At 42.2% G+C, this 25,799-nt stretch overlaps 1 protein-coding gene across 2 annotated transcripts in view; it reads left to right on the forward strand.

The window, feature by feature from the left end:
• The window catches only part of ccbe1 (collagen and calcium binding EGF domains 1), a 399,260-nt gene that overhangs the window by 364,053 nt on the left and 9,408 nt on the right, over window positions 1-25,799 (forward strand). For both annotated transcript variants that reach the window (XM_078551856.1, XM_078551864.1), the window contains exons 5-9: window positions 4,166-4,303; window positions 17,629-17,738; window positions 18,575-18,689; window positions 21,421-21,560; window positions 22,617-22,652. In XM_078551856.1, coding sequence (XP_078407982.1) covers window positions 4,166-4,303; window positions 17,629-17,738; window positions 18,575-18,689; window positions 21,421-21,560; window positions 22,617-22,652 — 539 coding nt within the window. The remainder of the gene's footprint in view (window positions 1-4,165; window positions 4,304-17,628; window positions 17,739-18,574; window positions 18,690-21,420; window positions 21,561-22,616; window positions 22,653-25,799) is intronic.

Raw genomic sequence — 25,799 nt, forward strand, 5'->3', positions numbered from 1 at the left:
CTTTCAGTCTTGATAGATTGAAGAATTCCATGTCTGATTGTGTATAGAGGTACAACTTCCCATGTCAGCAGGGAAAACATAGGTTAGTAGGACAGAAAAAAAGATATCAAACAAAGTCAGGGCTAAGATGCAGTTCTGTTTCACTCCACTCTTGATCTGAAAACTGTCAGAGATAGAGCCATCGAACTGAATGGTGCTGTGCGTGTAGTCAGTGTGTCAGTGGTTTTGGCACAGAGTGATGTTATGCATCAAGTGCAATTGTATGATCCACTGCCACTGCCAAGCTTACCGCGACATAAGTCTGTCCTGCCAGCTCTGCCAAGCCTCTATGGTCCTAGGCTGAATTTCAGGGACTCTCAGAGGAGCCTTGGCCCCCAGAGATACGGTATGGAGGCCCATTGGCATGTGGTCACTCCCTGGCATCTGTCAACCAGGCCCCAGCTGTAGGTCAAATAGTGACCCATTGACTTGTGGGTGTGGCTCAGAAGAGTCAAAGATATACTGGAATGGAATTCTAAGGAAGGATATATCTGCCTCAGATGGAGTGTAATAAAGATTCACTAGATTAATTCCTGCGGTAAGAAGATTTTCCTATGAGGAGCAATTTCATAGGTTTGACCTATATTCCCTGTAATCTAGAAGAATGGGAGGTGATCTCATTGGAACATAAAATTCATAATGACCTTTGCAGGAAAGGCCTTGGGAGGATGTTTCCTCTGGCTGGGGAATCTAGAACTAGGGACACCATTTCAGAATAAGGAGTCAAACATTTAGCACAGAGATGAAGAGAAATTTCTTCACTCAAATGGTTGTGAATCTTAGGAATTGTCTATCACAGAGGGCTGTGCATGCTTAGTTGATGAAGGCATTCAAGACAGATATTTGTGGAATTTTGAATACCAAGAGGATTAAGGGTTGGTGGGATAGGAGGTAGGAGATCAGCCATGATCATATTAAATAGAGGAGTAGGCTTCAAGGGTTGAGCGACCAACTCCTACTCTTATTTCTTATGTTATTATGTTTCAAATTACAGTAAGAGTTAAAGAAAGTCCATTCATGATAAATACTGCAAATAGGCAAAATGTTGCAGCAGGAGCATAAGTTCATAAAATTTATGCTTTTAAAGTTTGTTATTATTGTGTCTGCGATTCTGTGATTATTGTGTCTGCCTGTTTTTCTGAAGTTTATTTCTTCAACTCTTTCATTTTTATTTTATTTTTTTTATTTTTAATGTATCATGGCTTATGTGCTAGCACTTAAGTTTATGCTAAATGCCCTCTATCTAAGACATAACCAGAACATCTCAAGTAATGATTCCCCTTCCTGTCCTTCTTTTCTCAAGTTCCTCATGGATCCTCATGACATTCTCCTGTAGCTTATAACCAACATCTTTCAAAGACCAAGGTCTTTTTCCACATGTACACCCAGCTCTATCTCTCCTCCATTTGTAAAGACTGCTCCAATGCCTTTGTATTGTCAGGCTGCTCCAGCCTTGGACAAACCACAGTTCTCTCCAGTTAAATATTGGGAATACCAAAGCCATAATTTTTGGCCCCACCAGAAAGTCCATACCCACACCACCAATTCGATCCCTCTCCATGGCCACTGTCTCAGGTTGAACGCCTTGGCATTGTATTTAACCCTGAGCCAAGCTTCTGATTCCATATCCTCTCCATAACTAAAATTAGTACTTTCCACCTCCATAATATTGCCTGTCTCTGACTCTGCCTATTTCCTGCTGAAATCTTTGGCGATGCCTTTATCAGCCCCAGGGATAACTATTCCAATTCTGCCCCTATTGCCCATCATCTGTAAACTTCAGCTCATGCAAATATCATCTGCCCATTCCTTAACTCATGGGTAGAATTGTGGCCTGCATTCATGCTGAGCCCTGTTTCAGGAACATGGATGAGGGATGAATGTATTTGAGACAGAGATTGGTGGATTTTTGAAGGATATTTCATTAAGGATAACCGGATAATAATCAACTACAAGATTTGTAGCAAATTTTCTCCTTAAAACAGAGACCCTGCGGTTAATTGCAGCATCCCTTATACTATTTCGGCTCAGATCCACTATTTCACCTCACACCAGGAATCAATCTTGGGAATTTTCTGGTTTGTATGACTCAGCTTCCACTGTAGAACCATAGAAAAGTTACGGCACCATTGCGTCTGCACCATCTGAAAAAGAAAAAAATAGCCGGCCATTCTATTCCCACCTTCAAGCACCTGCTCCATAGCCTTGCAGGTTACAGCACTTCAGGTGCTGATCCAGGTACCTTTTAAAAGAGTTGAGGGTTTCTGCCTCCACCACTGAACCAGGCAGCAAATTCCAGACACCCTCTGGGTGAAGAAGTTGTTCCTCATGTCCCCTCTAATCTTTTTACCAATCACCTTAAATCTATGCTGCCTGGTAATCAACATCTCCGCTAGGGGAAACAAGTCTTTCCTGTCTGTTCTATCTAGGCCCCTCATAATCTTGTACATCTCAATTAAGTTAACTCTCAGCCTCCTTTATTCTAAGGAAAACAACCTCAGCCTATCCAATCTTTCCAGCATCCGTAGTAGTTTTTTGTTTTTATCAGCCTATCCAATCTTGCCTCATAGCTGAAATTTTCAAGCCCTGGCAACATTCTTGTAAATCTCCTCTGAACTCTCTCCAGAGCAATTATGTGCTTCCTGTAATGTGGTGACCAGAACTATACACAAAATTCCAGCTGTAATCTAACCAGTGTTTCTTACAGTTCCAGCAATACACCCCTGTTCTTGTATTCAATATCTCGTCCAATAAAAGAAAGCATTCCGTAGGGTTTCTTCACCACATTATCCACCTGTCCTGTCACCTTCAGGGACCTTTGGACATGCACTCCAAGGTCTCTCACTTCCTCAACCTCTCTCAACATCCTCCTATTTATTGTGTATTCCCTAGCTTTGTTTGCCATCCCCAAATGTATTACCTCACACTCCTCTGAACTGAATTCCAACTATCACTTTTCCACCCACTCAACCAAACTATTGATATCATTCTGGAACTGACAGTTATCCTCTTCACTATGAACTACATGGCCAATTTTTGTGTCATCTGCAAACTTCCAAATCATACTTCCCACATTTAAGCCCAAATCGTTAATATATACAACAAACAGCAAGGGTCCCAACACTGTGCCCTGTGGAGCACCACTGGAAACCGTTCTCCATTCACAAAAACATCGATCAACCACTACCCTTTGTGTCCTGTCGCTGAGCCAAATTTGGATTCAACTTGCCACATTCCCCTGTATCTCATGGGCATTTACTTTTCTGACCAGTCTGCCATGTGGGACCTTGTACTAAAATCCATGTAGACAACATCCAATGCACTACCCTCGTCAGTCTTCCTTGTTACTTCCTCAAAAAATTTGATTAAACTAATAAGACAGGACCTTCCCCTAACAAAACCATGCCGACTATCCCTGATTAATCCGTTCCTTCCTAAGTGACAGTTTATCCTGTCTCTCAGAATTGATTCTAATAATTTGCCCACCACCGAAGTAAGGCTGACTGGCCAGGTTTCTCTTATAGCAGTAATGTCATGTTGCCATGTGTCTATCTGTGCCCTCAGTTCATTGGATTTATTTTCTATACTCCTTGCATTTATATAATATGTACCTTTTAACACTGCCAAATACAGGTGTACAGGAAATACATTTTAACCTTTGCTTCTTTTGTCTTTCAGAGTCACTCGCTAATTTTCTGTCTCCCATTCCCTGCTCTGAATTTGTCCTATCTGATTCTGCCCTCAGGTTCCCATGCCCCTGCCAATCTAGTTTAAACCCTCACCAACAACGCTAGCACTATCCTTCTGTGAGGATATTCTTCACGGTCCTGTTCAGGTGTAGACTGTCCGGTTTGTACAGATCCCACCTTCGCCAAAGCCCACCCCAATGCTCCAGAAATCTGAAGCCATCCCTCCTGCACCATCTTTCCAGCCACGTATTCATCTGATGTATTTTCCTATACTCACTAGCACATGGCCTTGGGGTAATCTGGAGATTATTATTATTATCTTAATCAGTTATGCCATAAAGGAGGCTGGAAAAAATAATTTTAAAGCAATTTAATGTTAAAACAATTTTCTTCAGCTCATTAACTCGTGTTGTATATATTAAATGTTGATTTGACAGATATTGATGAATGTGCCAAAAGCAATGGAACTGTATGTTCTCACATCTGTCTCAACACACCAGGGAGCTACCAATGTGCGTGCAAGGAAGGCTTCTATCTCAAAGAGGATGGGAAGACATGCAGCAAAAGTGAAAGTGGTAAGTTGGGAGCTGATGAGTATAAAGAATTAAAATACTTTGGTTATCGATGAGGCTATTTTACCTTTGTAGAAAAAGCATCAAGTTGATGGTCAACTCCACCTTACTTATTCAATGAGGATAAGCTGAAAGGTTACTTCCTATTCTATTTTTTCTTTCACCTGTGTCCTTGTAAGCATTCCTGTTAGTATTCAAAACTATACATAACAATTAACAATTATTCTTGAGTGGAGGTAAACAATTTTAGAGGATTCATATATGGTTATGTGACCATTTTCAAATCACACATTTTTTACAAATTGGTGTTTTATGACTTGTTTGCAACTGGAAAAACTATTCATGATCATACATACAACCATACGAATTAGAAGCAGGAATAGGCCCTCAGGCCCCTTAAACCCGCTCTGTCATTCAATAAGATCATGGCTAATCTGAATGTGACCTCAACCCCACATTCCTCCCTACCCCCAATAATCTTTCACCCACTTGTTAATCAAGGATCTATCCAGCTCTGCCTTAAAAATATTCAAACACTGCCTTTTGAGGAAGAGAGTTCCAGAGATGGGAAAATGCAAGGCTGTGGCTCCTGTTCAAATGCAAGAGATTGAAGTGCAAATGATTCTGCTTTAAAATTGCTATAACATTGTAGCCCCTTGTAGATGTTGTTAAATTCCAGTTGCTTGATGCTGTAGAGGAGCTCAGGAAACTTTGCCAAAAGCAACACTGAATTCCTCTTAGGGGGTAAATTTTCAATACATGCTGATTCCCTCATCATTCAGTAGCTTGCTTTCGTTCACTTCACATTTAACTGAAGTTTACAAACCTAAATTAATTCGCAGCCACTTTGTGAGCTCTTATTTGGTGAAAGCCCTTGTGTTTTTGTGTAAATAATTTGACAAATGGTAGGATTCAAGCTTTCCTTGGAAGTCCTTTGAATGACTAGAACTGGACAACATGGTGCACACTCTCCTTTTAGCTCAGAGCCCAGATTAGAATCTAATCTAAATTTAAGGTCCAAGTCTCATCGGCCTGCTGGTTTAAGGTTCCCAGGTGAAATAAGTTTTATTTCCTTCTAATTTCTAGTTGTGTTGTGCCACAACACAGAGTTGAGCATCTTGCTAACTGCAGTCAAACGACTTCTGAAATTTAGTGAGGTTAAGGCACATCTTAGGGCAGAGTATATGGGGTTTCAGTTTGTACATAACCCACGTAACACCTTACAAAGAAACTGTGGGCGCCATACCTGAACTTCCAGGGCTGACATCCCGTTCCTCAACAGACATTAAATATATTCGCAAAAATATTGCAATAAAATTAAGGAGCATTTGAAAATTGTCCCCTGAGTTTTTATAAACTAGGGTGACACAATTATACATTTCTCTTTCAGAACCACACCAAGGAACTCACAGGAAGTTAGAATGGTAAGTGACCATTCAGCTTATCTGCATAATAATTAGGATGGAGTTGTCCTTTGACCCATTAACCACCAAAGGAGGATTTGAGACATGCATTCAGTACTTTGTCAGAGTAGAATGTATCTTTTTGCTTTTCTTCCCTCCAATTTTCTCTTTCTCTGCTAAAAACGCTGGCTGGAATTTTCCGGCCCCATTGGCGTCAGTTGTCATGGTGGGCAGGGAGGGGGAGGGGACGATATGGCAGGGAGGGGGAGGGGGCAATATGGCCAGAAGGCCAAAAACCAATTTCACACCATCGTGAAACCAGTTTGCGATCATCTGCTCCACCTGTCAATGGAGGGCTGCATTTCCCGCCACTGCACATTGGAAAACTAATTTCAATACTTTAGCATCTCATTATAAACCCTGCTCGCTGGAATCATCCCCCCACACTGGATCATCTGGGCACCACATCAACATGTTTCAAAACTGTACATAAGCGACGAGCACCTGGCGAGCTACACTTCGCTCAGGACTTCAAGGTTTGTTTGCCTACTTTGTTTTGGGCAGCACTTGTGGCCATCTGCGCCAGGCTTCACAGGCAGCACCATATCATTTTTAGGGGGGCTCACGGGCAGGTCTCTACCTACCAGACCAGCCGTAAGGTGGGGATGGCTTTTCAACGGTTGCAGGGCCAGGGCTTGCTTGGAGAAGGGGGAGAAGTGGCCTCAGGCAAGGGAAGAGGCTGCAGGATGAGGGCTGTACTGGGTAAGGAAGGTATCTCAGGGTGTGTCTGTGCAGGTGGCCTCAAGGTGATGCGGGCTGAGGAGGAAGTCTCCAGAGGAGATGAGGCCAGATGGTGATGTGAGGGTGTGTGTGAGAGAGTGAGTGGTGATGCCGCTTGAGCTGGCAGTGAGTGAGATGACAGTGAATGTGTGATGGCCTTGTGAGTGTGTGAGTTTAGAGTGACAAGATAGTTGCCTTACCCTGGTGGCACGGATGAGATCATTCATCCGTTTTCTGCACTGGATGGCTGACCTCTTGTGTGCAGTATTGGCACTGACCATCTCTGCCGCTGCCTCCCAAGCCAGAGTGGGGAGATTTATGTGGCCAGAGCAGGTGTAGAGGACATCGTGGCAGGCCTCCACTGTGTCCAGAAGGCGTCCCAGGGATGTGTCAGTGAACCGGGGAGCTGCAATCTTCATGGCTTTTGGGGCCATGTCTTCACCAGTGCCCTCCTGGACTGCAAGCATTGAGAAGTGTGTGCGTGACTGCAGTTTAAATATGGCATGAGGAAGCAGTGGGATAATGGCATGGCAGGCAAATTGAAGACTGCCCGCCAGTGAGATGGCATGTTTCCTGTGGCTGCATAATTAATGAGGCGGAAATGGGGCGATACGGCGTGACAACCTGCTATTGCGGCCGGCAGGTAAAGCGACTTTTTTCCTGCCCACTACTGCACTTTGTGCAAATCTGGGATGATTCCAACCACTGATTTATACTGGAATGCACTTACATAGGTGTCAATTACCCTCCAGCGCCTTGCCCATATGACTCTGTTTGATTCATGAGCTGAAGTAGTGAGTACCAGCAATTTGTCTGTGGGAAGCATTGTCACCGAGTTTGATACTAATCTCTACGTATATGCTTTCCAGCAAAAGTCATTGCATATCAAACAAGAGCAGGAGTGGAGACCTCTGAGGAACATAACAACATAGGAAACAGGAACAGAACTAGACCATTCAGCCCCTCGAGCCTGCTCCACTATTCAATAAGATCATGGCTGACCTTCTTGTCTTTCAGTTTTCACATTCCCATCTAACCCTGATAACCTTTGATTCCCTTGCCTAACAAAAATCTATCTATCTCTGCCTTAAAAATATTCAATGACCCCACCTCAACCACCTTCTGAGGCAGAGAATTCCAAAGTTGCACAACCCTCTGAGAGAAAAGGTTTCTCCTCATCTTTGTCCTAAAAGGGCGACCCCTAATTTTAAAACACTGACTGCTAGGTCTGGACTCACCAACAAGAGGAAACATCCTTTCAACGTCCACCTTGTCAAGGCCATTTAGGATCTTGTATACTTCAATCAAATCACCCCTCACTCTTCTAAACTCCAGTGGAAACAAGCCCAGTCTTTCCAACCTTTCCCCATAAGACAGCCCGCTCATTCCAGATATCAATCTAGTAAATCTCCTTTGAACCGCCTCCAATGCACTTACATCCTTCCTTAAACAAGGAGACCAAAACTGCACACAATATTCGAGGTGCGGTTTCACCAATGCTCTGTACATCCTTACTTTTATGTTCAATCCCTCTCGTAATAAAGGATAGCATTCCATTAGCCTCCTTAATTACTTGCTGTACCTGCATACTAACTGTTTGTGACTCATGTACTAGAACACCTAGATCCCTCTGCACCTCAGAATGATGCAGCCGTTCTCCATTTAAGTAATACTCTGCTTTTTTGTTCTTCCTGCCAAAGTGAACAACTATAAATTTTCCCATATTAAACTCCATTTGCCAGTTCTTTCCCCTCTCACTCAACCTATCTATATCCATCTGCAACCTCCTCATGTCCTCTTCACAACATACTTTCCTACCTATCTTTGTGTCATCTGCAAATTTAGCTACCATGCCTTCATTTGTCTCATCTAAGTCATTGATGTAAATCGTAAAAAGTTGAGGCCCCAGTACAGACCCCTGCGGGACTCCACTCATCACATCCTGCCAATCAGAAAAAGACCCATTAATGCATACTCTCTGCTTTCTGCCAGCCAGCCAATCTTCTATCCATGTTAATATGTTGGCCCCCCTGCACCCTGTGCTTTTATTTTCTGTAATAATCTTTGACATGGCACCTTATCAAATGTCTTCTGGAAATCCAAGTACAATGTGTCTACAGGCTCCTCTTTATCCACTGCGCATGTTACTCCTTCAAAAAACTCCAATAAATTGGTTAAACATGATTTTCCTTTCACAAAACCATGCTGACTCTTCCCAATTGCCTTGAGCTCTTCTAAGTGCCCAGCTATAACCCCCTTAATGATTCATTCTAATAACTTCCCCATGACAGATGTCAAGCTACCTGGCCAATAGTCTCCTGTTTTCTGCCTCCCTCACTTCATCAAGACCAAATTTATTGCTCCTGTTGTCTCCTAAACTGAGATTAGCATACTCAGTATGGACTGTGAAGTGAGTCTGGAACATACCTATGGCTCAGTAGTGCACAGTAGAAGGGATTTATCCATCAAAGCAGAGGCTTGCAAATTTTTTTGGCAAGACCCACAAGTTCAACATTTTTAAGGCTAAATCATGCCAAAAAATATCTAATACTCATTTGGTAGCACAAAACTTGAGTATTGCTGAAAAAAGGGACATGTCGAAGCTTTTTGTCTTGTACTCATCAGGGCACTTCACAAGAATGCCAATATAAGAGGAAAACAATAATTTATACTATAAGAGAAGAGAGTGCTGATTGATTAGCAAGTGGACTCTGATCAACCAACCTACTGCCTGACTTCCATCTCATGCCCTATATGGAGCACCCTTCCTGCGCAAGGTCTACCAGCAGACATCGTTTGCATCAGGGAATGGGAAACACAGGAAGTCATTAACAAGCCCCATCTGTCGAATGACAGGCTTTGAACTAACACAGCGATGTGGTCCTTGCTAAAGAGGCTCAGGACAGACCAGGACCCTGTTCAGCCAACCCCCACTGCTGAGGCCTCAGTACAAATCCCTTATGCATCTGTGGAAAGATACAAACAATGCTGCACATTACCGAGGAGTGTCCCCTCTACAAACTAAGTGGTGGACTAATCACCTTCAAATCAGCAATTGAGGAGGCTATCGCTTGGCTTTGGGGATTTGCATTTACTAAATAAATAAAAAATAAAGTGGAATATTGTGTTCAATTCTGGGCAGCACACTTTAGGAAGGATGTAACTGCTTTAGAGAGGGTGCAGAAAAGGTTTGCGAGAATGTTTCCAGGGATGAGAGAATTCAGTTACATTGATAGATTGAATACGCTGGGGTGCTTTCCTTGAAAAAAAGAAGGCTGAGAGGAAATTTGATAGAAGTGTTCAAAATCATGAGGGGTCTGGACAGAGTAGATAGGGATAAATTGTGTCCATTAGTAGAAGCATTGATAAGCAGAGGACACCGATTTAAGGTGAATGACAAAAGTAACCAACAGTGACATGAGGGAAAACTTCATCACACAGCAAGTGGTAAGATCTGGATGCAGTGCCTGAGAGTGTGATGGAGACAGATTCAATTGTGGCTTTCAAAAATAAATTAGACAAGCACCTGAAGAGAAAATAAATTATGGGGCAGGGAAATATTGGGGGATTGGGATTAACTAATTTACTCTTACTGGTGGTGTAGTGGTAATATCACTGGGCCTGTAATCCAGAGGCCCAAGCTCATGCTCTGTGGATGTGGGTTCAAATCCTACCATTGCTGCTGGTGGAATTTAAGTTCAATTAACTAATAAAAATCTGGGGCAGAATCTTCTGTTTGGCTTGCGTCCCAACATCACTGTGCATCTTTCCAATCTTTCATTCAGCTGGCATGCACTGGAGTCGCTTTCAAAGGCCTGTTAAGGCCATTAATAAAACAATTAACCCACTTGACAGGGCTGCCTGTCCAACCTTAAGGTTGGAGGGCAGGCAAAGAACCCAGGTGGCTTTTACATTTTTCATGAAACCTCATCCACTGGCGGTATAAGGTTTCATGAAGGGTTTATGAAATTAATAAATAGTGTTCATACATTTCATAAACATGTTCCAGCTCATGTGTAAATTATTTTTTACCTTCTTTATTAAAAATTCTCATTCTGAAATTAATCTCGCTGAGGCAGCTCCATGCCTCAGGGAGATTTCTGCGCTTTTTTGTGTGCATGCACAAAAGAGCGCAGGCCCCGACTCTCCCTCCTCTCCCACCCTCACAGGTAACGCTGAGCGCTACCAGGCACACATCACGCTGGACGGGCCTTAATTGGCCTCTCCACATAAAATGGCAACGCGCAGCCCGCCCGCCCGCGCCTGCTCGCTCCCAACTGGCCTGCCCGACGGGGAGAAAATTCTCCCCCTGGAATTGAAAGCTAGCCTCAGTAATGATGCCATGGTTATCTACCCTCTGAAATGGCCTAGCAAGTTACTCAGCTTAAGGGCAATTAGGGGTGGGTAACAAATGCTGGCTTTGCCAGTGATATCCACATCTCATGAAATGAATTATTTTAAAAAATGAAGGACTGAATAGCCTCCTTTTATGCTGTTACCGTTCTATGATTCTAAATGAATGAAGGAAAACCCATCATGTTCCAATGGGGCATGTGGACCTCCCTGCCAGAGTTTCCTTTCTCTGCTATGCCTCAGGAATGCTGAAGGCTATAAAGACTGAAATGTACTACTCCGCCAGATATTAAATAGCAAAACATACTGGTTGCCTCTGTGATGTTCTCTGTTTCTGCCTGGAATGTTCCTGTGGTATTAAAGTTGGGAATGCTTTTTTACAATTCCAAACCAGAATGATTCTGTTTTTTTTTGTACAACTCAAATCATGTGGACCTGCGAACTTGGCACTTCCCTAAAAGGGACACAAGTATGCTCTATGTATACAAGTATATTGTTTTCACATGATTTTATCCAAGAGCCAACTTTTATAAGCTATAATTAACCAAGTGTACAAAGCACAGTCCTGTTTACAATTCATCATGAAAATGGCAACATTACTCACAGCTTCTATTGTTGTTGGATGTGGTGCAGAAATATGACCTCTATGTTCTTGGTTGGGTTAGTAATTGCAAAATGACACATGTTAAGTTTAAAGGTTGTAATACAAGCATACGGATTAGGCCATTCGACCCCTCAAGCCTGTTCCACCATTTGATAAGATCATGGCTGATCTGACTGTGGCCTCAACTCCACTTTCTTGTCTACCCCCTATACCCATTGACTCCCTTGTCAACCAAGAATCTGTCGAACTCAGCTTTAAAAATATTTAATGACCCAGCCTCCTCTCTGGGGGAGAAAATCCAAATATCAATGACCCTCTGAGAGAAAAAAAAATCTCCTCTTCTCCATCTTAAATGGGAGATCCCTTATTTGTAAACTGTGCCCCCTAGTGCTAGTCTCACCCAGAAGGGAAAACATCCTTTCAGCATCCACCCTATCAATTCCCTTCAGGATAACATTCAATAACTTGCAACATTCATATCAGCCCATCCAAAATTGGCCATTGTTTAGCTTGCAATAATTGAAATAATTATCCAGTGCTCATCTGCTAAAATTTGATTTTTCATAACCTGCTTTTAAACAGTAATGCAAAATCTGGATCTTTTAATTCTCTGGATGGACTAGTTTGGGGGTTTCATTTCAAGACAGTTTTTTTGTGCTTTGCAAAATAGTTGGGCTGGGATTTCCCGGTCAGCGAGCGGGGGGGCGAGGCCCGCTCACCGACGCGTAAAATGACGTATGATGACGTCAGGCAGAATTCCCAACGTCACCTCGCCTCATTTCAATTTTCAGGTCGGCGGGGGCTCAGCAGAAACTGTGCGCCTGCTGACCTGTTAAGGTTGTCGGGCAGGCCAGGAGCCCTGGCGAGCTTAAGAAAAAGCATGAAACCTCATCTACGGGCGGGATGAGGTTTCATGTAGGCTTTAAAATTTTTAATAAAAGTGTCAATGAAAGTGATGGACATGTCCCAATTCATGAGGGGACATGTCAGGGGAACTTTTTTTCTATTGTTAACATTTTTAAATTTGGTGCTGATCTCCCTGAGGCAGCGCAGGGAGATAAGTGCGCTCTTTCGCGCGTATTCACGAAAAACCGCACTCTCGGTTTAGGGAATCCCTCCCCCCACCCGCACAGGGAGTGCATAGCGTTTCCTCGAGGACATCACGCTATGTAAAATGGTAGCGCGCCCCCAATTAGGGGCGCCGATCGGAGGCGCACCTCACACGCCCGCTCCTAAACTTCACCCCTGACAGGGGAAAAACTCTGCCTTTGAAGTTTGTGTCTGAGTTTTGCAGCCTTACTGGTGATAGTAACCCATTAAAATGGGTGGGTCACAATTGGCATTATAATTGGAAAACCTAGACCTTGCCCTCAACTCCCCACATCACGGAATCTGTAACTATGAAGCTTGTTTTCCATATTTGTGATAAATATTTCCTTTGTTTGCTACAACTTTTGGCTCTCTATAATCCCTGGTCCTATACTTGAAGAAGCTAGTTGAACAAAAAACCCCTCATTCCTAAGGCAAAACTAATCATTTGATAAATAATTTTTTATGTATGTCATGAAAATATAATTTTATAAGGTTATTGGGATTTATTATAAAGTAGGGATAGTCAGGTCTGGATAATGTGCGTGTGTGTGCGGGACTTAATTGAATTAAAGACAGCTGGTCTGAAGGCTTTGATGTGTTAAAAGAGAAACTAGGGTTGAAGTGCTAAATAAGTAAACAGCTGAAGTTTTAGAATGTGAGGTATAAAATAAAAATTTGCATTTTGAGATAAACCAGAGTAGACGTGAATTTCAAAGAGTGGGTGAAATGTTACACTTCGCCATAAGAAGCCAAACAATGTGTTTATTTTTCCCAAAGCTTACCAATAAAATTGGTACTATGAAAGATTTTTATTATTAGAAAGGTAAAGTCCAAAGACATATTGAAACAATGGGATTTACATTTAAAAGGGAGAAACATGTATAAAGGAATTGAAGTTATGTGGAAGGAAAGAAGGAATTCTAAGATCTAACAAGTGTGAAAAGCCTCCAGCCTTTATGTACCACGCTGTTACCTGTAGGAACTGAAGCTAAGAGAATTCACTGTAAATATCCCTGTCCAGGGTATCATGTACTTTGCCTGGATCTGTTAAAATCTATTTTGTTTTTACTGTTGTCTTAACAGAGGTGTAACTGTGAGTTAGATTAATTAGGGGAGCTAGGAGTTACCACAGTAGTAGTTTGTAGACCTATGTATGTGCTTAAAACTTTTTCTTTCATTAATAAATGTTTAATTTAGTTTTATATAAAAAAACCTCTAAGTTTTGGTAGACCCATTGCTATTCAATTCAAGGTACGCATCTCGAAAGCAAAATAGAAATTGCAAAACAGTTGTGATAGTTGTTTCAAGTTTCCCTCTGGGACTTGAGCAGCTCAGCATTTACCATCTGCTGTGCCAAAACAAAATTGGGGGCTCTTTGTGGGATAAATTTGATATCCCTTGATTAGCTCGGTGTTGGTGAATCTTAAGATTATGAGCACGAGAAGCACTTTGAATTCAGGAGTTGGTGTGAGGTTTTCTTTTAAGGTGGTGAGACTGCAATATGGCTTTAGCAGTTGCTAAGACTTGTCTGGGAGTTGAAGTTATAACTTTGATTGGTTTACATAGGGTAAATAAAGCTAAATGAATGGAATGGGAAGATAAGTTACAATTAGGATTACCTGCAGGGGTAAGTAAATCAGACATAATTAAAGATGTAGCGCAGCATTTAAAATTGGACAAGAGACTGAGTTCTCCAAGAGTTGTGTCATTGGAATAGGCTCAAATTCAGTTGCAAATGGAAAATTTGGAACTAGAGGCAGCAGAAAAAGAAAGGGCAGAGAAAGAAAAAAGAAAAGGAAAGAGAAGGGGCATTCCAAAGGGAACAGGCAGAAAGGCAAGAGAGTGAAAGAAAACAGGAAATGGAATTAGAAATGGCAAGGTTATAAAAGGAGGAAAGAGAAAAAGAGAGAATTCCAGCTTAAAATGCCGGCAGTTAAAAAAACATCAGAAGGTGTGGAAGGACTTATTTCCAAATCAGAACCTAGTGGGGAGATTTTTAATTTGTACAAGCTCTTCCAAAGTTTGAGGAAAGATATGTTGAAGCATTCTTTATTTCATCTGAGAAGATAGCTAAACAGATGAAATGGCCACAGGAAAACTGGACATTGTTGTTACAATCCACGTTGGTAGACAGAGCAGATGAGGTTTATGTTTCATTGTCAGAAGAAATGTCGGTGAACTATGATGTGGTTGAAAAAAGATTATTTTGAGTGCGTACGAGTTGGTTCCTGAGGCATACAGGCAGAAATTTAGAAAAATGAGAAAATACCCTGGGCAAACTTATATTGAGTTTGAGAGAGGAAAACAAAGTAATTTTGACTGGTGGATACAGGCATTAAAGATAGAGATGACAAATGCAGCTCTTAGAGAAGTAATTCTTTTAGAAGAATTTAAAGATTCAATTCCTTCAGTAATGACAACTCATGTGGGGGAACAGAGGGTTGAAACAGTAAGACAAGCAGCAGAGACAGATGATGATTATGAGTTAGTTCATAGAGCTAAACCTTTTGGTCGTCACCCTTTTAAATCAGGGAAGGATAGAAAGTGGGAAGGTGAAAGGAAGGTGGGTAGTCAGGGAAGAGAAGGAGTAGGTGGGAATTCTCAGGAAGTTTTTTCTCGGAATAAAAAGGAAGGTGCTGAGGGTAGAGGTGACATGCGAAGATTGAGGTGTTTTTATTGTATTAAAGCTGGACACACAAAGTCAGTGTGTTGGAAATTGCAGGGAAAATCTATTGGGATTATTGGGGTGCAGAAAAGTTCTGGAAGTAAAAGTACTGTGGGTTCTGAGGTTCAGGCACAGGAAAAAACTAGTTGTTTGTGTACAGGTAAAACAGGAAAAAGCAGCGATAGGTAAAGAATTGGGAGTGTGTTCACAATTTACCCAAGAGAGTTCTGAGAAGCAGATTGCAGAAATGTTTAAAGATATTTTTGTGAAGGGGAAGTATTTTCATGTGGGAAAGGAGTAGGTAAAGATGTTAAACTTTTAAGAGACACAGGGGCTAGTCAATCCTTTATGTTGTGGGATAGTGACATTTGTTGTTCAAAAGGGGTATTGCAAGAACAGGTGATAATAATGGGGTTCATGGAGATGCTAGACCTATTCCATTGTGGAAGGTAAAAGAATAAGTGGAAAACAGGTGAGGTGATTCTTGGAGTAACATAAAAATTGCCCATTGCTGGGGTTCAATTTATTTTGGGTAATGATATAGCTGGGTCCCAGATGTGGGTGATGCCTATGGTAGTTGAGCAGCCTGTAGAAGTGTTTTCCACTGAAGTGTTGTAGAGGTAGCATCCTGGATTGTTTCCAGATTATGTGGTGACAAAATCACAGGCTTCAAGGTTGAAACAAGAAGAACAGGAAGTTAAAAGGAAGAGAGAAGGTGTGGAAGTCCAATTAGCTGGCACTGTGTTTGATAAGGTTATTCAGGAAGAAAGACTGGAAGAGAATGCAGCTGGGGTGTTTAATTCAAGGCAGTTGGTAAAGTAACAGAAAAAGGATATGCAAATAAGACAGTTACATCAAACAGCTTACTCAGGAACAGGGGCAGAATGTATTTCAGAATGAATTCAAGGCACGCATCTTAAAATCAAAATACAAATTGCAAAATAGTTGTGGCAGTTGTTTCAAGTTTCCCTCTGGGATTTGAGCAGCTCAGCATTTACCATCTGATGTGCCATAAAAATGCACCCTTGTCTCCAATTACTCTCCATCATTTTTATCTTTTCCATATCATCAATATGACAATGGCTATTGTCCATGTATTAGTTTCTATGTAATCAATACAGGAGAAACTTCTTTGCCCAGAGACTGGCTAGAAAGTGGATACCACATGGGGTAGTTGAGGCAATCAACACAGATGCATTTAAGGGGAAGCTAAATAAGTACATGAGGAAGAAAGGAATCTTTAAGGACTCCCCTCTAACGTGGTTCCCCTGTCTGCGCCATTTCTAGCACTTCTGCTCTCACCCTTTCCACTTCCTCCCAGAACCATGATGGGGTTTTCCTTGTCCTCAACTTCCACCCTGACAACCTTCACTTTAAACAGACAATCCTCCACCATTTCTGCCACTTCCAGCATGTTGACACCACTAAACACATTTTCCCCTCCTCTCTGCTTTCAGCATTCAGATTGGAGCATTCCCTCTATGACACCCTGGTGCACTCCTCATTCACCATTGACATCCACGCCCCATCCTCTAGCACCTTCTGCTGCAAGCACTGGTGATGCAAAACCTGCCCTTTTACTTCTTCCTTTCCACCATCCAGGGCTCCAAACTGCCTTCCAGATAAAACACTGATTTCCTTGTACCTTTTTTCAATTTAATATACTAGATTTGCTGCTCGTGATGTTGTCTCCTCTACATTGGAGAGGCTATACACAAATTGGGCAGTTTCTTTGTAGGGAACACTTCCGTTCTGGAGGCAAGCATGACCCTAAGCTTCCAGTCAGTTGTCATTTCAATTCTCTGCCCCATCTGGTCTATTCGCCTTAGGCTTCCTACACTGTTCCATTGAAGCTGTACGGAAGCTTGAGGAACAACACCCCATCTTTTGATTAGGCACTTTATAGCCTCCTGAGTTCATCACTGAGTTCAACAATTTCAGATTGCATTCACTGCTCCCGTTTTCTTGGATAACGGATGCTGGTAATGATTCTGCTTTTGTCATTTTCAGATTTTCTAGACCCATCTTTTGTTTATTTTATTGCCCCTCTATCGGCCTTGCATACAAGAACTGAAAACAAACAAAACTGGTCAATTGGGAGCCATTGGCTTAGCCGGATCTATTATCAGTCTAAAGATTAAATATAGCTAAAGCCAATAAGGGAAAATAAAAGCAAAATACTGTGGATGCTAGAAATCTGAAACAAAAACAGAAAATGCTGGCAAAACTCAGCAGGTCTAACAGCATCCGTGGAGAAAAAAAAGAGTTAACATTTCGAGTCCTTATGACTCTTCTTCAGAGCTGTGAAGAAGATTCATAAGGACTCGAAACATTAGCTCAGGTATTTTTCTCCACAGATGCTGTTAGACCTGCTGAGAGAAAATAAATTGCTTTCTTCAATTAACAAGAGGTTTTGACTTTTTGATTGTAGCGGGCCAGTATATAAAATCTGACACTGTGATGAAAGCTGGCACAACCTGCTCCACAACCTGTGAGGATTTCCAACAGATAAAACAGGCAGTACTACAGCTGAAACAGAAGGTAAAGAGATTACTTAAATGAAAATGCTTTTTCCTCAATGCTTGGTGCTAATGGTAAATATAACAGAATGTGAGGTATATTGTTATCTAGATAACATTACTCAGTGACAATAAAAATGTTAGGACTAGCACAATTTGGCTCTCAGTGCCAGAATGAACTAGATGTGTTGATGTTAAAACTATTGAGAACTTTTAAAAGTTTTTTTTAAATTGTAAAATTGAATGAAGAAGAACAATTTTAACTGTTTTCCAGCAACACGAGGCAGACTTATATCAATTCCCCGGGGCCGGAAGCACCAGGGGCTGCCAGAAGCCAGGTCATTGATATAATTGAAGAATGCCGAACAGGCATGCAGGTAGCAGACTGCGCTGCTGTCTACCCCAGGGAAATTGGCATAAGGCTGCAAAACAGCGCTACACAATTAAGTTTCTTCTGTGTGCATACCACCCTTTGCAGTGGTGAGTCATAGCATTCCTGAGGGTGTTTGACTCAGTTTGCAGTCTGCTGCTGAGTTAGTTGATCTAAGCTTAGCCAGGCGGTAGGAATTATACAATTACCCTCGGTGCTAATGTATTCAGGGAAGAAAACCTATAACCTACCATTATATACTTTTCAGTCTTACGCATGGGGAATAGCCTGTTGAATGAGGTATGAACAGTATTCCAGCTATTTCTCAGTGAAAGTCAACACCTTTAGGACAGGAGAGGAGGAAACTGGGAAAAAAATCGATTTCTACTTCAACCAAAGCCAGTCATTAAATCATAGCATCTTCATGGGTTCAGTTTTAATAACAGATTCATGTATTAATTAAAGTATTGAATTTTAATTCTCTTCAGATCACTTTATTGCCCAACAATATTGCTGATATTAGTAAACAAAGACCAAACAGCAACAAGTTATTTTCATCTAACAGTTACAATTATGGACTGAATGGACCGCCAGGGCCTTCAGGTAAGACACAACCTTCATCTGTTGTTCTCTGTTCTATGTGGTCCAGGCATGATTTCTGTTAACCTGCAGGTTAATTGTCCATTAGGGGTAACAGACAGAGTTTTCTGCTTGCTGTGGGTCAGATTAGCTACATTGTGTGTCGGGGTTTCTTCGCTTCATGGAAGAGGAGATTTGGAGCCTAGTTATTATTTCTACTCAGCGGGAAAGGGGAGATAGGCATGGGATGTTTTTCAAATACAAGCTTAGGGGCAGATTTTTGACATCACTACCTGGACAGTAATCTGGTAGAACAGATCACCTACCATAACAGAACCCAAGGGCAGGATTTTTGGATCGTTGGGGTGGACATGGCGGGCGGGCCCAGGAGCAGCTGGGTTACAGCCCACCCCCCGCCATTGTCCCCTGGCCGCGATTTCATGCAGGCTGGTCAGTTAATGGCCAGCCAGCGTGAAAGGCGCGCTGAGAAGCTCAGCGCTGCCAGGGCGGGGGTGGGAGGAGGCCAAGCACAAAAATCTGCGCATTTGCTGGGGAGCACACACTGAAAGCCCCCTGAGGGCAGGGAGCTGCCTCAGGGAGCTGACAAATTTAAAAATCAAGATTAAAGATTTTGAAAATCAGAAAAAAATATCCCCATACAGGATTCACTCACGTGAACAGAAAAATAATAAAAATTGTGTCAAAACATTTTTACATTTTTAATTAATGTCGGAAACCTCATCCTGTCCGTGGATGAGGTTTCTTAAAACATCCGAAGGCCGCCTGGCCAATTCGCCCACCCGCCAACTGTAACACTGGACAGGCAGTGAAAAATGCATGTTAGTTAATTGACTAATGACCTTCTTAATTGTCGGTGGGCGTGCTGCAGACTCTCATGTGAGCTCGTCGACTGAAATATCGCGCAAGTGCGCGATGACATTGGGATGTTCGCCTGATGTCATCGCGCGTCATTTCAGGATTGGACGTATTGGGCGTGCACCTGCACACTGAGCGGAAAAGCCTGCCCCAAGTGATTTTCATTCATTTCAGCAAACTTCGATCGCTTTGCTATTTGGAAAAGTTATTATTTTGATTAGCATATATCTTAGGCAGCACTGACTGCAATTATTTCTTTGACAGGGTATATTGCATTTCTGAATAGTAGTTAATATGTGTCAGGTGCTACGCTGCTATTCTCATTTAGTCAGGAATCATTACATTCAGGACATTAACCTGCAGGCAACATATCTTCAGAATCATACGAATTTTCATTGTTTTTGATATACAATAGATATCAATGCACCTACCAGCTCTGATTTCTGTGAGATTTTCATATATCCTACTGCTATCTCCATCACAAAAATACACCATTTTTGAACTCAACTCAAGACATTGCCACTACTTTTCACCCTCTACTCAACTGCAAGTTTAGTTACTACCAGTGACAACTGCTATTGACAAATTCCTAATAATCATCAATATCTTGGTTTCTGTCTCTATCCTCTTGTGGACAACATTATCCTCCCTATAATTGGGAGCAGGAACTGCACATTGTTCTGAATTTGACACCCCATGGAAAAATAAAATTTGGCATATTACTGTTCTCTTTATTGTCTGTTATTTAACACAATACCTTGAAATATAAACAAAAACAGAACAGAAATACCTGGAAAAACTCAGCAGGTCTGGCAGCATCGGCGGAGAAGAGTACAGTTGACGTTTCGAGTCCTCATGACCCTTCAACAGAACTAAGTAAAAATAGGAGAGGGGTGAAATATAAGCTGGTTTGGGGGTTGGGGGTGCTGTTGTTGGGACAAGCAAGCAGTAATAGGAGGAGATAACCAAAAGATGTCACAGACAAAAGAACAAAGGGGTGTTGAAGGTGGTGATATTATCTAAAAGAATGTGCTAATTAATAGTGGATAGCAGGACAAGCAAGGTACAGATAGCTCTAGTGGGGGTGGGGTGAAATAAGACTAAAAGGGCATAAAAGGTATAGATAAATGATGGGTGGAATACATTTAAAAATAATGGAAATAGGTGGGAAAAGAAAAATCTATATAAATTATTGTAAAAAACAAAAAGGAGGGGGAAGAAATGGAAAGGGGGTGGGGATGGAGGAGGGAGTTCAAGATCTAAAATTGTTGAACTCAATATTCAGTCCGGAAGGCTCTAAAGTGCCTAGTCGGAAGATGAGGTGCTGTTCCTCCAGTTTGCATTGACCTTCACTGGAACAATGCAGTAAGCCACTTGTTCCTTTTATGCCCTTTTAGTCTTATTTCACCCCACCCCCACTAGAGCTATCTGTACCTTGCTTGTCCTGCTACCACTCTTAATTAGCACATTCTTTTAGATAATATCACCACCTTCAACACCTCTTTGTTCTTTTGTCTGTGACATCTTTTGGTTATCTCCTCCTATCACTGCTTGCTTGTCCCAACAACCACCCCTCCCCTTCTCACCACCCCCCCCCCCCCACCCCCCCCGCCCCCAAACCAGCTTATATTTCACCCCTCTCCTATTTTTACTTAGTTCTGTTGAAGGGTCATGAGGACTCGAAACGTCATCTGTACTCTTCTCGCCGATGCTGCCAGACCTGCTGAGTTTTTCCAGGTATTTCTGTTTCTGTTTTGGATTTCCAGCATCCGCAGTTTTTTGTTTTTACCTTGAATTATAATACAAGACCGTTTAACAGCATAGTCTTGAAATTTCAAAATCATACAATCTGATAATTGTTTTAATTGGTACTGTACAGGCCTGCCAGGTCCTAAAGGAAGCCCTGGTCCAAAAGGCCAGTCAGGACCCCCAGGACCACCAGGACCCAGAGGAATGATGGGACCAATTGGCCCTTCACCTGATATATCTCACATTAAGCAGGGAAGAAGAGGGGCAGTGGTAAGTATCATTTTCTGAAACACAAAGTTTTCCTCAAATGCTGCACACAATTAACTAACAAGCAAGAAAATATGTCAAATAATTTTAAGGTAACTGTTAACTTTGATGGGAATGAATAAAATCAATTAGAAATCAGCAGCAGCACTGTGGTGTGTAGTTATGCTACATCATTAACAGGTCAGAGGTTCTGAGTGCAAATCCCATCATGGTAAACTGTGAAGTAAAATTAACTAAATTTGGTACATTATGCCTAGAGGCCTTGACCAAATATGGAGCTTCCAGTAAAACTCAGTATAATGCTGAAAAATTGCATAAAGCCATTGAATCTGTTTCACTGTGAGATAACTTGCGTTAGTATTATTTCAGGGTGTAAACATTCCACAGACATGTTTTCTCATGTATTTTACCAACAGATTATGTTTTAATGGATCAGATGGATAGTGGTGAGAAGTGGAGAGGGTCTTCGAATGTTCTTGGTGCCCAGGGCCTCCAGGAGTTCTTAATCCAGCCTAGCATGGAAAAAAAATTGACAATAGAACTGCCTGAATGTGAATCTCCTTGTGTGTTTATTGATTTCCTCCCTATGACTAACAGAACTTAAAAGATAGACAAGGTGGAGCCCAGTGAACCTTGGTGAAAAATGTATATGTGCAAGTGTTGAATGAAGCAAGAGCTTCCTTCATAGTCAAATAGCCTACCTACAACCATAGGCTCAGCTGACAAAGGAAGGGGAGGAATTTCTTGATTTGTCAACTTGTAATTTGTCAAATTATGCTCTGGGATAAATCAGTCCTTACAAGGAAAGATGGCAAAATGAGGAAAAGTTGATGAAAAAAATGGATGTGCCAGGAATTGTTATAACTGAGTATTTTGCAAACTATGGAGGCAAAAGAGGTTTCAAATTGTATCGGTTAGATTCCACTTTCTCTCATATATACACCAAGGGTTGTGGGATTTGCATTCTGCTGGTATTGTTTAATTCACTGGTGTCATTACCTTACTTTAATAGCTTCTATGAGGATAATGAGATTCTATCGATTACTGCATTTATTTTAGGGACTGCCAGGAGCTTCTGGAAGAGATGGTGCCAAGGTAGGCATGGCAGCCGCATATTTTACAACAGTAAAATGGGATATCATCAAACAGCATCCAATCCATGCCTAAATGACTTTAAAGAATTGTGTTTTTTATTAGCATGACCATTGCTTTCATCATTGGCAAAGGCCACTGAGGTGGTCCGTGTTTATACGCAAGATTTGGACAATATTCAGGATTGAGCTGATAAGTGGCAGTAACATGTGTGCCACACAAGCACCAGGCAATGACCATCTCCAACAAGAGAGAATTGAACCAACGTTTGCCTTGACATTCAATGGTATTACCATCACTTAATCCCCCACTATCAACATCCTGGAGGTTACCATTAACCAGAACCTGAACTCGACCAGCCACATAAATACTGTGGCTACAAGAGCAGGTCAGAGGATGGGAATTTTGCGCAGAGAATAATTCACCTCCTGTGTCCCCAAACCCTGTTCACCATCTGCAGGACACAAGTCAGGAGAGTGGTGGAGTACTCTCCACTTGCCTGGGTGAGTGCAGCTCTAAAAACACTCAAGAAGCTGAACACCATGCAGGGCAAAGCAGCTACTTGATTGGCGCTCCAACCACCATCTTAACTATTCACTTCCTCTATCATTGACACACAGTGGCAGCAGTGTGCACATCTACAAGATGCACTGTAGCAACTTACCAGGGCTCCTTCAACAGCAACTTCCAAACTGCAGCTTTTACCACCTAGAAGGACAAGGGCAGCAGATGCATGGGAACACCACCACCTGCAAGCTCCCTCCAAGTCACACACCATCCTGACTTGGAACTATTTCACCATTCCTTCACTGTTGCTGTGTCAAAATCCTGGAACCCCCTTTCAGCACTGTAGGTGTACGTACACCTCGTGGACTATAGTAGTTCAAGATGGAAGCTCACCACCACCTTCTCAAGGGCAATAAATGTTGCCTAAATAAGTGATGCCTACACTCTGTGAATGAAAAAATAAGCCAAATGCTGGTTGAAGTCTAATCACTACCCCATTTCTTGTATTACAAAGGTCATAGAAACATAAACAATAGGAGCAGGAGTAGGCCATTTGGCCCTTCGAGCCTGCTCTGCCATTCATCATGATCATGGCCGATCATCTAACTCAATAGCTTGCTTCCGCTTTCTCCCCATATCCTTTGATCCCTTTCGCCCCAAGAGCTATATCTAACTCTTTCTTGAAAACATACAATGTTTTGGCCTCAACTATTTTCTGTGGCAGAAAAGTCCACAGGCACACCACTCTCTGGGTGAAGAAATTTCTCCTCACCTCAGTCCTAAATGGTCTACCCCATATCCTCAGACTGTGACCCCTGGTTCTGGACACCCCCACATTGGGTGCATCCTTCCTGCATCTACCCTGTCTAGTCCTATTAGAATTTTATAGGTTTCTATGAGATCCCCCCCTCATTCTTCTGAACTCCAGCGAATATAATTCTAACCGACTCAATCTCTCCTCATATGTCAGTCCTGCCATCCCAGGAATCAGTCTGGTAAACCTTCGCTGCACTCCCTCTATAGCAAGAACATCCTTCCTCAGATGAGGAGACCAAAACTGCACACAATATTCCAGGTGTGGTCTCACCAAGGCTCTGTATAATTGCAGCAAGACATCCCTGTTCCTATACTTGAATCATCTGGCTATGAAGGCCAACATACCATTTGCCTTCTTTACTGCCTGCCGCACCTGTATGCTTACCTTCAGCAACTGGTGTACAAGGACACCCAGGTCTCTTTGCACATTCCCCTCTCTCAATTTATAGCCATTCAGATAATAATCTGCCTTCCTGTTTTTGCTACCAAAATGGATAACCTAACATTTATTCACATTATACTGCATCTGCCATGCATTTGCCCACTCACTCAGCTTGTCCAAATCACACTGAAGCATCTCTGCATCCTCCTCACAGCTCACCCTCCCACCCAGCTTTGTGTCATCTTCAAATTTGGAGATATTACATTTAGTTCCACCAAACATCAAAAAGTAATTATCAGGCTGTAAAGTGCTTAAGAACATCCTGAGGACATGAAAGGCACTATATAAATGCAAGTCATTTCTTTCTTTAATGTATCACAAGATACGGGCAGAGAATCTTAGGAAGCACATGCTCAACTGTGCATTCCTGCCAGGCAGGACTCTGCATTGGAACCCAATTTTGTAAAATTGTTTCTCACATGTCATAGACACTGAAAAAGGCCTCTCAAAGGGTTCATCTCTGTGGTAACAATAAATGTACCATTCTGTGCTCTTCACTTAAGCTTCTATATGTGAGAAGGCTTTTTTTGGAACTCCACAAATTCTTTTAAGAATCGCTCTTCAATCTAATTTGAGCCCTTCCCCTAGGATTCCTGCTGGAGATGTGGCAGGAGAGTATGAAGGGGGCCACAGATTTATGACCCATGGTGTCTCCTCACATCTCTCGGAGAAATGTCAAAAGTATTTAATTAAATACTTTGAAAGTGGTGCTGAACAGATGTGAGGTTTGTCCCTCAGGCATGAATATCAGAATAGAATGCATATGAATTGAAAGGGATTTTGCTACCTGAAGACCAGAGAATGGCTCAAACTCATTGGGCTGGATTTTACTGGGCGCCATGGTCCCCCAGACCCCTAGCTAAAACGTTGGGATGGGAGAACCCACCAATAATTCTGACATCTGCACTGCAAGCAATTTAATGTTGGGAGCAATGTTAATTGCTTTAAGGAGAGATTTTCTCCCCAGTCTCAGGCGGAAGTCTTGCCTTAGTGAACTGCCAACCAATTGGATGTCCTGAGGCTCTGTAGTCTCAGCAGCTCCAGCCGGGCACAATGGCCACTGTTGGGGCTGCAGGCAGTCCCACCCTGCTGAAGAACCAGTTCAGTCTGAGTTAGACTGTTTGCACACAAGGCCCGATACATACCTGGAAAAGGTAAGGAAGAAGGGACACATGTTTGTGAACAGGAAACTTGGAAGTGTTGAAAACACAGATCCTGTCTAATTTAGCAGAAGGAACTCATTACAGTTATTTTTTTGCTCTCATTTTCTGCCCATCAGCCAACCACAGTGAGAGACTGGCTGACTGCTGTGTTTGGGAAGCCAGCAGGAGAAGGCTACAACTGGGAGGATGTCCAACATATGCAGGAGGGGATTAATCACAGCA

The sequence above is a fragment of the Cetorhinus maximus genome, chromosome 1 (assembly GCF_964194155.1).
Source record: "Cetorhinus maximus chromosome 1, sCetMax3.hap1.1, whole genome shotgun sequence".
In the NCBI taxonomy this organism is placed as follows: Eukaryota; Metazoa; Chordata; class Chondrichthyes; order Lamniformes; family Cetorhinidae; genus Cetorhinus; species Cetorhinus maximus.